Source organism: Erpetoichthys calabaricus, chromosome 10, assembly GCF_900747795.2.
Source record: "Erpetoichthys calabaricus chromosome 10, fErpCal1.3, whole genome shotgun sequence".
NCBI classification, from domain to species: domain Eukaryota; kingdom Metazoa; phylum Chordata; class Cladistia; order Polypteriformes; family Polypteridae; genus Erpetoichthys; species Erpetoichthys calabaricus.
Genome location: NC_041403.2, coordinates 40,408,803 through 40,420,588, shown reverse-complemented (window position 1 = coordinate 40,420,588; position 11,786 = coordinate 40,408,803). Strand labels below are relative to the sequence as shown.

At 34.5% G+C, this 11,786-nt stretch overlaps 1 protein-coding gene across 1 annotated transcript in view; it reads left to right on the top strand.

Annotated features, from left to right (window-relative positions):
* The first annotated feature begins 1,189 nt into the window (after positions 1 to 1,189).
* The window catches only part of rnpc3 (RNA-binding region (RNP1, RRM) containing 3), a 34,509-nt gene continuing 23,912 nt past the window's right edge, over positions 1,190 to 11,786 (top strand). Inside the window, exons 1-6 of the mRNA XM_051933217.1 lie at positions 1,190 to 1,255; positions 1,821 to 1,989; positions 2,486 to 2,533; positions 4,325 to 4,437; positions 4,819 to 4,908; positions 7,934 to 8,045. Coding sequence (XP_051789177.1) covers positions 1,825 to 1,989; positions 2,486 to 2,533; positions 4,325 to 4,437; positions 4,819 to 4,908; positions 7,934 to 8,045 — 528 coding nt within the window. The 5' untranslated portion in view covers positions 1,190 to 1,255; positions 1,821 to 1,824. The remainder of the gene's footprint in view (positions 1,256 to 1,820; positions 1,990 to 2,485; positions 2,534 to 4,324; positions 4,438 to 4,818; positions 4,909 to 7,933; positions 8,046 to 11,786) is intronic.

Here is an 11,786-nt window from a genome sequence, read left to right as displayed (position 1 = left end):
GGCGTGCACACACACACACACACACGCACACACACGCACACACACACACACACACACACACAAGGGCCAATTTAGAATTGCAAATGCACCAAACCTGCATGTCTTTGGACTGTGGGAGGAAACCCACGCAGACATGGGGAGAACATACAAATTCCACACAGGGAGGACCCGAGAAGTGAACTCGGGTCTCCTAACTGCGAGGCAGCAGTGCTACCCACTGCGCCACCGTGCCGGCCATTGTTTGTTAATTTATTTTTATTTTTACAATTAAAAAAACACTTTATTTTCCTCCTGGGCAACGCTGGGTATTTCAGCTAGTTTTATATAATACCTTCATCCATCCATCCATCCATTTTCCAACCCGCTGAATCCGAACACAGGGTCACGGGGGTCTGCTGGAGCCAATCCCAGCCAACACAGGGCACAAGGCAGGAACCAATCCCAGGCAGGGTGCCAACCCACCGCAGGACACACACAAACACACCCACACACCAAGCACACACTAGGGCCAATTTAGAATTGCAAATGCACCAAACCTGCATGTCTTTGGACTGTGGGAGGAAACCCACGCAGACACAGGGAGAACATACAAACTCCACGCAGGGAGGACCCGGGAAGTGAACCCAGGTCTCCTAACTGCGAGGCAGCAGTGCTACCCACTGTGCCACCGTACCGCCCATTGTTTGTTAATTTATTTTTATTTTTACAATTAAAAAAACACTATTTTCCTCCTGGGCAACGCTGGATATTTCAGCTAGTTTTATATAATACCTTCATATAGTGCCTTTTCTATCTATCTATCTATCTATCTATCTATCTATCTATCTATCTATCTATCTATCTATCTATCTATCTAACTATCTCTTCAAATTAATTAAGGGACATTTTAAATGATAGGGAGCTTTCCCATGATATTAATTTGCAACCATACAGTCAGACACAGTTATAATCTGTTGAGAACCGTGTTCTGTGCGATGTTTAACAGATCGGCACCGTACAGCTAGAGGCCGCTACAATCGTGCTATTTTACTTAAAAAAAACGACGAGGAGCTCTCGCTTCACCGTATGAGCCCGCCTCTAGAGGAAATATTATCCAATTACCAACGACAGTTTGTCAACGTATATGATTGACGTTTCAGTTTCTCAATTGAAATCGTTAGAAGAACGCCGTTTTAATATCATTGGTTGACTGTATTTGTGTATGTTCCGGAAATTTATCTACAGTGTGTACATTTGGCTTCGCTATCTAGGTATAGTATGTATCTTGTGATTAGTATTTTTTTTTTGTTTTTTGTTTAATTGAAAATGCAAAAATGTAATTGGTGTTGATTGTATTGTTATCTAAATTGTACAGCAGAATTTAAAACTGCAACGTTATATCTCTTCACCAACAATACTACTGAAATTTGAATGGCTTTTCTTTTACTATGGGATGTTTAAGTAAATGTAAAACCAGATAAATGAGATTTGTCTAGGAACGTTTTTAGAAACAAGTATATTATTATTTGTGACTTATTGAATAACATACTTTTGGCTTCGTATTCTTACTTATTTTTACAATTACTTGCACGATGCCAAGGCGACTAAGTAGTTCGTTCGAGTCTTTTACAGTTTTTTGGTTAAGTATTTTTTTTTTCATGCAACCAATGTGTTTTTAGTTATTCTAAATTTTGCACGATTGCGCAGTTTTTGAGTATATTTTGTCATAAGATTTTTACCTACGCCAGAACCATGCGCTGCCAACTTTACATGAATAGAAAGTGATGAAGAGTTAATATGCAGAAATCTGGACCTTTTTATTTTCTTCATATTTTCTGCAGAATCATGAACCTGGCAGGCCATCAAGAGCGTGATCCGTTTAACTTCAGGAAAAGTAAAACCCTGATTATTCGTCATCTGCCTTCGGAACTGAATAGGAATGAGAAAGAGGACCTCCTGAAATATTTCGGTGCTGTTTCTGTCCGAGTGTTTTCAGACAAAGGAAGGATGGTTAGTCAGTGTTTTATATTTGTGTATGTTGTGTTGCCTAGCACATCTGGATTGCAGTTTGTGTGCTCTGTATTGTAGTCATGGATTTGAGGTCTCGGATTGAACATTGCCTATAGAGGTTTCACGCTCCCCCTGTGTTTCTTTTTGTGTATGTATGTATGTATGTATGTATGTATGTATGTGTGTATATTTTAGCTAATTGGGAACTGTATATTGTCTTGTTTTAGTGTGAGTGTGGGCATATGAGTGTACCCTGCGGTGGACTGCCACCTTTTAAAGGATTAGTTCCCTCATTGCATCACATGTTGGTGGGATGAGCTCCATGCCCTTATCCATCCTGACTCGATTAATTTGGTGACAGTATGTTATTTGACAACAATAATGGTGCGTTAAGTGGAAATCATAGTAGGTTTTTATGGTTTTAACAGTAATCCTTACTTTTATATGACATTATTTAAATATGCCTGTTTTAATTGTTTTTACATTTCAATTTCAGAAACATACAGCATTTGCAAACTTTGAATCTGAATTTTCAGCCTTCAAGGTGCGTGTATTTACAAAATAATATATGGTTTCTGAAATTAATATCTAAGAGGAAAAAAATACAGTTTTGTTTCTTCAGTTTTTATATTTGTAGTAAAACTGGGAATTTGCAACTTTGGAGGTTTTAAATTGTTGACATTTCTTGCTTGTTGATATGAAATTTGTCTGTGTATTTGTGTTATATAAGGTGCATGTAGCTTGCTAACATTTTTTGGTATAACTTTTTTAAACATGTAACTGAAATTACAGTTGTATTGAATAACAGCAATCAAAACTTAATGCCTTTTCATTTGTGTGTGTCAGATAATGGAGATTGTTAAAGTGCGCATTGTATCTTTTGGTAAATTTACTAAATGTATCCAATTCAAAATTTAGAGAAACACAAAAATATAATTATCAATGGCGGTTCTATAGTAAAACATTTTAAATATATCAATATAGAAGTTAGGGCCTTAAAATTTGCCTAATTAACATCATGTATTTACATTAGACTACAGTTTGTTCTGTTAGCAAGCAATGACATATTTTAATAAACATGTTTAGACTGAGCTGAAGTATTATCCTCTCTTTTATAACGCTTTGTTTCTCATTTTTTAAATATGTTTGTCAGTGGTTGAAAATACTAACTGCACATTTCAAAGATGTGAAATGTGATTGAGGGTACAGTGGTCTTGATTGTAATTTATTGTAGAATTATTTGCTGTAAAGCCAATGAATTATACATTTAAATTTCATTCCAGATTATAAAGAATTTTCTTTTAGAGAAATAAAAAATATTAAGTATACGTTAATTTAATACCTATTGATATGCTGGTGATAGGAAGAGGATTACAATAAAGGAGGGCATGATGGGAGACAGTTAGCTGTGAAAGACCAAAGGGGCTACTGTAGTTTATTTGTCATTGTTGTTATCTTGGCATTAGTTATTACTGTGTCTTTTTTAGATAAATGCAAACTTTTGATAGATCCTGTGTCTTAGCATTATTCCAGGCATGGAAAGAAAACTGGGTACATTGATATTATCTTAATGTCCATAGCAGTATACAGTGTTGTATTCATTATTAATCAATAGATTAATTTTGATGCCTTTTACAATACTCAAGGAGTTATGAGCTCTGTGAAACTGGAAGCCATGTGTTTTTTTTTGTTTTTTGTTTTTTTTTAACCTTAAAGAGAGCATGGCACATTTTGTAATAACCTGTGCTTATTTCTCATTTCGTAGTTGCTGGAAAACAATATATTTGTTGATTATATGGATTTTGTTGAAGCATTTACTGCAGTTGTTACAAATTTTTCTCTTAATGGGATACATGCCTTACAAAAAGGCTTGCAACCACATCTGGCCAAGATAACAACATCATGACTTTAAATCCCGTATGCAGCTGTATTATTGAGTTGATTTAAAACACTCCAGTCCTGTTAATCATATATTTTTTTTTTTTTTTTTTGCATTTGAACAAAAACACTTCCAATCCATTAAAAATCGCAAATTATTATAATTTTTCTTTCCGATTTACTACAGCACAGACTTTATTGTTTAATAGTATATCTGGTAAAAATTGTGAATACAGTATAAGAAAGAAGACCTAAACACCCATGTCTTAATTATTTTTCGTGTTTGAAATATATGGTTTATGCAGACTACAGTTTTTCCAAATGCTAGTTAAAAGGTGAAAACTGTGTTTTATAAAAATATTTTAAAAGGCATGAATTATTTAATTAATATTACTAAAGTATTTAGTATAAACACTTTGGCCTAAATTATTCATACCTTTGCTTGTGATTATTTCAGGCGCTTGGTAGACTGCATCAAATGAAAATTCTGAGTCATACTTTAGTTGTAGAATTTGCAAAAGATCAAGACAGTATTCATCTTTCAAATCAACCAGCGATTTCAGACACAAGGTAAGTGTTATAGGTTATATAGCCCAAAGATGAAAAGAATTTTGAGTTATACACGATCTTTTCTTAGTATTGTATCAACAATCATTTTCAAGGATACAGTGATCCCACTGTGATTTCATTTGAAAAGATTTTGACTAGTTTGCTTTCTTATTGACTAGTTAGCAAAAATTGGCACATTTCCCCTCGGGGATCAATAAAGTACTATCTCCTGTGTCTGTCTGCCTTCTAAAGTCTTTTTTGTCTTACATTTTTCCTTCCACTAGAGGGAGTAATGGTATCAAATTTATCAGAAAGTGTTTTGCTCAAGAATACGTTTGAATTAATTATTGGAATTAAGTATGTTATTGTAACAGTGTTCTGTCTTTTCGTTTTTAATTTAAGTAAGGATAAAATTTCAGATTCTAAGGGGAAGCCTGAAGCAGTGTTACCTGAAATTCCTGTGGTAGAAACTGGGGTGGCTCCCAGTTTAGGGTAAGTTCATTTCAGTATTTCTGCAGTTTTTATGAGTTCACAAGTAATATTATTGTAATGTAATTACAATTCCAATACTTTTTTAGCTTAAAATCATTAATTTTGTTTAAGAAATGTTTTTAACAATGCACTGATCAGGAAATTTCTTATGTTTTTGCTACTTTGAATCTACTTGCTTATTTTATGGTACATTACATTTTTTTTGTTTCATCAACAGTACAAATCTGACACTTAAGTGTTTTAAACATTTTTGCAATGATCAATTATTTTAATGATTGAAATTGCTTGTAGCATTGTCAGTTTTTGTAGTCATGTGTTGAGTTTACATTTTTTACACAAGACTATAAGGAACATTTGGTTCATAATAATAATAATACTAATTTATCCCATGCTCAAGCTAATCAATGTCTTTGCTTCAACTAAATGACTTGCAAGTTGGTTCCAGATTTTTTTTGTGTGTGTTGAAGTTCTTGGTGAGAATGCTCTGTCTCTGTAAATCTCAGATCTGTTTGAATCTGGAAGCTTCAAACAATTTTCAACTATAAAGGAATAAATGGCACTAATATAAACTATAACCCAAGTTATAGGTGTAACAGATCACACATTCATAATTACAATATTATTGGAGCAACCCTAAACATAGGTTGCATTTATTTAGTGCAGAGGTTTTAAGAGGATGCATCATGCATAGAGATAACAAACATTGCAAATTAGATGAGTTGTTTAATAGGGTTGACTGTGTTTCTGTACTATTATTACATATAACTAGGAAATCCTCATATTACAGTAAGGGTATTACACTTACTGTCATTTAGTCTAAAGTACAGCAGCTACCAAGATAAATAGTGTAATTTGTACCATATTTTTAACATTAATTCAGGAACTGCAAAGGGTTTCTAATTTAATATTTTGATGCACTGGGTGCCATATGCATTTGAAGCCACATGTAAAATGCTGGTGCTGCTTCTGCTGTTGGGCTATGTGCTCATGTGTCCGTGTGTGATGTCACTACTGTTGGTAAATGACAAGATGAGCTTCATTTAGAGTTTTTGGAATGGGTGGTTTAGCTGCTTGATTACATAGCCAGATAGGAGCTGCAATTAAACTTAAAACAAAGGCTCGTTATTTTAGTTATTTATTCATTTAACCTGTTACCACCTACTGGACAGGTCTGTATATGTATATTTGGGTGAATACTCTAACTTCATTGTTGGAATATGTGTAATAATGCTGCTGTTGTTCCGTTGCTGCCTAGTTGCTGTCCTGCACAAAAGGCATAACATATTGCGCATGCAATTGTAATCACACACTATAAAGGTATCCTTTATGTGGCAGCATTTTTTTGTCAGTTGTTTTATATAGTGTTCTTCAAGGAGTTGAGAATCTCACCTGCAAATGCACTATTTACCCCAATTTATTTATTTATTTTTCTTTTTTATTATTACTATTCCACACAGCCAATTCTGTAGTATGTATGCCTGTAGCCTACCAGGCTGGCACCGCCAGCTGAACCTGACACAGACAAGCGTGGGACACAAGTCCAAGGCACACAAGGTTTATTTTTTTCTTTTTCCCTTGTGGGAAATGCCTTCCCCGTTCCCCAAAAGTATAACACAGTTCATGCACAAGCACAGCACAATACCACAAGTCTCTTTCTTCACTCTTTTCCTTCTCCTCCTTCAATCCTCAGGTCAAGCTTCATCGCACCTCCTCCCGACTCTGGCTTCCAAAGTAGTGGCTGCTGGCTCCTTTTATAAGGCACCTGGAAGTGCTCCAGGTGCTTGATTACTTGTTTCCAGCAGCACTTCTGGCTGTGGCGGAAGAACTGCCCATAAGGGCTCGGCAGCTCCTGCTGCAGCACCCCCTGGTGGCGCCTGCGGATCCCAACAGGGCTGCACCACACTCCCAACTCCTATGAAGCCCTGCGGGAGTCTGAGGCACCGCTGCAACCCAGAGGGGTTACCATCTAGCGTCCCGGGGGAGATAACGCTGTAGCCACGCTTGCTTCCCTGGTCCTCCCAGTGCGGAGGTGTCCCAGCCGGGCAAGAACCCCAGCCTCACGCTACAATGTCCCATCGCAATGTCTAATAACTGATCAATAATAATATTAAAAAATTAGGTGTTATGAGTAGTTAGTCTGTTTTTTGCCATCTTGTGCATTAAGTGTTGCATGTTCATTCTCCACTGCTTAAAATTCTTCTTTCAAGGTGTGATACCCTGGTTGGATGTGCCTGTTACTACTCCATGCACATATTATAACCGGTGTCAACTAATAAATAAAAAAAAAAAAAATCAATTTTGAACAGGGAAGGGCAGTCATCTTTTTTTTTTTTCTCTCTCTTTACTGGCAGCTTGTCATTTTTTATTTAAGCATCCTGTGATATTGGTCATTTGCATTTCAGTACAGTTGTACAGTAGGAATTGTAACATTGGTTTAGTAGTATCTTAACATATAACCACTGATATAAAGCAACTTTTATTGTATTCCTCAGAATTCAATGAGCAAATATGAGTTGTTGAAAAATGAGTAATACGTAACTTACTTTCTTTAAATGTTGAGTTTATTATTGTAAACAGTTGTTGCACTTTTTTTGCTATCAGAGGTCAGCAATTGATAGGAAGTATGATCTTCAGGTTATTTGTAGCTTTCTAACTTGAACGTAAATTTGGTGTTTAAATTGATAATGGAAAGTTGGAACCTCTTATTTATGGTTAGTCTTAGTAGCACAAACACAGTTTAGTATTACTTATGTTTCCTTATTGTGTTTCTTCATTATTGTGAAGCTTCAGATAGAACAATCTTTCAGTTTGCAGGTAATTTTTTATTCAATAATAGTTTACAATTTAGTTAAAGATTTTTGTCTAAACAATGAAACATCTGCATGAACTGTTTGCAATGTGATTTTACTAATCAAAAATATTGTCTGCACATTTGTAATAAGGATATGATCATGTAGGTTTTACTGACTAGTTTTTCTATTAAAGTTGAAGTTACATTAAGCAAAACATATGTTTTTCTCTTCAGGTTAAAATTCCATCCAAACCCTTGCCTGAAGTATTTATACCCACCTCCAACAAATGTAATTTTGGCAAATGTAGCAAATGCAATGGCTAGTGTACCAAAATTCTACGTTCAAGTAAGTAAGGATATTTCTATAATTCACAATATTTACTTTTTGCAATATTTATCTATCAATTTTCTGAAATATCCTCATCCACTCTAGCATAAGGGGAGCAAGATTCTGTCCCAACAGCATTTGATGCGAGGAAGAAACAAAGTCTGAATGAATACTTACTTGCAGGGCACTTTCTCTCTCTTCAACACACACACACACACTCAGTCCTCTCTGAGGCCAATTCAGATTTACAAGCATCTTTGGGGCATAGGGAAAAATCTGTAGAGAATACACAAACCTACACAGACAGTGATTACCCTGCTTGTTAAATTCAGGTTCCTGTCTCTGTGAGTCCACAATTGTGATGTGTTTATACCACTTTACCATCATCATTTTGCACTTTATGGAAGTGTTAACTGCTAAGAGTGCTTGGACCAGCATTTCAGCAATATTAGATGTCATACCTGGGTAAGAAAGACCCAGCTAAATTAGATGAATCAGTGCTGAGTTGTACTTGTTCACTTCAGCCCTTTCTCAGCCCAAACCTGTCTTGGGTTCATATTTACTCCTTTGCAAAGCTTCCCTTTAACCGTACCCCAACATATCTAATCTGCTGGCACACCACTGTACACCACCCAGAGGAGCCACCATCCATCTCACCCTGACTTCTTCTCTTCTCTCTTTTGTTCATTTATGTCATCTACAGGGTGTGTGCTGGTCCTTCAATTTGATGCTTTTTTATGCTCCTTTTTAGATCTGTCTCAAGATGGGCTGTGTTTATACAGTTTAAAATTAATTTATTTTTGTAACCTTGACTCACATTGTCCTATCTCATTTTAATAATATAAATTTGATCACAAAAACACTAACAGGAATTATAAAAGTATTACAAAATACTTTGTAAGCTAATTGAAAAACTATCTACCATCTAAACCAATCTTGCATATAATTTAAACAGATTCTGCTCTTTCTCATAGCTGCAGTAGATTCAGTTTTCCCATTATTTTCATACATTTGTTTCTGGTTCAACATCTAGTCATATGTGCAATGTCCAGTGTGGGCATGTTGTTCCAAAGTGGCAAACCTGTCAGGTTGTACTTTACTTATTTATCCCGTTTTCTTTCCTGAAGAGTGTAAGTACAAAATGTTGATTAAAAAACCTGGAATGAAGATGTAAGCAGAATGTTTCAATGATTTATGTTTAAAGTTTTTTTTTTTTTTTTTTTAAATGTCAATGCTCATTACACTGCTAATAACAAAGTAAATTTAGATTTTTATTCCATTTTAAATGACTTTTTTTTTAGTATTTTTTTAAATTAAAACAACAAATATTGAAACAGCTGAGAGCATTAATGACTTGTTAAGTTTGTAATGATCCGATACTCTAAACAAGATTACTTTTCCCATTAAGTAACAGATTTTTGTACTGATGGAAAATTACCAATTAGATAGATAGATAGATAGATAGATAGATAGATAGATAGATAGATAGATACCTTATTAATTAGGGACCTGGTGAATCGTTAGACATTGATGATAGGATGGAGTTAACTTTGTTTCTGGAGGCTACCTTGTAATATTTTAGAATTGTTTAACGATGGGCAAGTCAAGGTGCACCCAACTTATTTTGCTGATAAGATATGACATAGATGGTAAGGACGATGAAACATTTATAAATTTCTATTAGTAGAATGTAATCTTTCAGACATTTCTGTAGAGAATGAATGACACACTATAAATTATTAACCAAATTATTTCACATTTGCTTGAATGGGCGGCTTGTTTGCCTTACTTTGTTGGTCATGGATGTGTGTTTCAGGTTACAAATTCATATTTGTTGCTATCAACTTCAATTTTATAAATTGTACCTTGGGTGGGAGTATTATTCCATGGGCTTTTAGAGGAAAGAAAGTACATTCTGGTTGGATGAGTCTATTTGCATTGTTTGGCCTTGATATAAAACTCAGCATTGCAAGTAACCCTTGCTTAAAAAAAAAAAGGTTTGCTAACTTCTGATCAGCGTCTGTCACATTTTCATGATGTGATGGTAAAGTTTGAATAATATAGTTTAAGACAAAGATAATAAAAATTTTAAGTGAAGATTAGAATGACATAAAGCAGTAGACTTCGTTGTTTACATCGCTTAAGCATATCACTGTTACACTTTCAGCAATGTTTTTAAACCACTTGTGGCATCATTTAACTGGCAAAATGTCTAGGAGGTTTGAATTCATTAAAACTGGTAAAAGAAACCTACAGTAGCAGAAGAGTGACTGCTGCATATCACATGACTTCCTAAAATGTAAAGTATCAGGATATAGATTCAGTGATTAAGTAGAATTATGAAAAAGGTGTTAGCTTATACTATCTAAACCTTTCAAGGGGAAATTTAAATTTTAATTCTTTGTCACTTGGTGGTGCTGTTCTATAACTTACAAGGTCTGCAATGTCCCATTTCTTTTAGGAGAAATTGATGTGTATAACTACCCAATTAGTTCAGAAACCATTCTAATTCAAGATATACAGCTGTAGTAAATGCATATTTTTTTTAGTTTTGTTTGATTAAAAACACTTAGTTGGCATAATAATGTTTAAGAAATTAGCCTGTTGTGCCCGTTGTGAATTTGTGTCTTTTTTTTTTTGTTTGTGTGTGAAATAATTGTTTTGACTAGTGTTTTGGTGTATAGTGGAATTTAATCTAATTTTGCATTAGTTACTCTGGATATTTCAAATTGGTATCCCAAATATGTGCAAGTTTGTACTTTTATTATTGAAAGTGAAATTTTTTCAAATTTAGAATGTAAAAAAAATACTAAAAATGGTAAAACATTTTTTTTTCTTTGGATTAGCTTGCATTTATGAAGAAAAGGATAATGTAAAATATTAGCTTATTTGTGTCAGTTAATGGTAAATTCTTGAAACATCATAAATGTATAATACAGCTGTGTTCAGGGTTGTCTGTTTAGATCTATTCACATGAACTAGATTGCTTTGTAATGAACTCAGTCTAGTTCCCAAAATGAAGAAATAACAAAAGCAATATAAAATCTGATTAGCAAATAAATAAATAAAAAAATTGTCACATTTTGCAGATGTATCAACAATATATTGAGCTTCACATGCTGCACAAAGCTTGCACAGACTAGTAAAACATACAGTAGGAACAAATTGCTTGACTTACAAGTTTAACATATTTCACTATTTCTTGCTTAGTGCTCAATGAGGAGAACATGTTCCTTTTTGTGAAACACAGTTTGGTTTGGTCTTGGGGAGGTAAGCAAACCAGTTGCAGGTACCTAAATCGTGTCATCGGTACCTTAACACATATCCACATTTGTTCTAGTAGGCTGCATACTTTCCATCTGAATTGAAAATCTGATCCAAATGTCTGACTTTCTGGTCTTTTTTTTTTTTTTTTTTTTTTACTGTGCTTTACTGGTTGGTTTTGATTGTTCTTTGCACATCTACCAGTTCCATCTGTTTTGAGCATTTGGTGCTTTAAAATAGCATCATGAAAATAATGATATTACAATTGGATTTTTAAAATATAAACTGCACAGAATATTTGTGTTTGTAGTGGTTGTAGAAAATAGCATTATAACTGTGAAAATGTAAGTTGCCTATAAACAGACTGAAACCACAAGAAAAAAAATTGAACCACGTGGACAGGGAGATGATAATCTTTGCTGTAAAACTGTTTCTTGATATGTAGAACTTTATCAAAAAATTAAATGGCAACGTAGGTCAGACAGATGGAGAGTT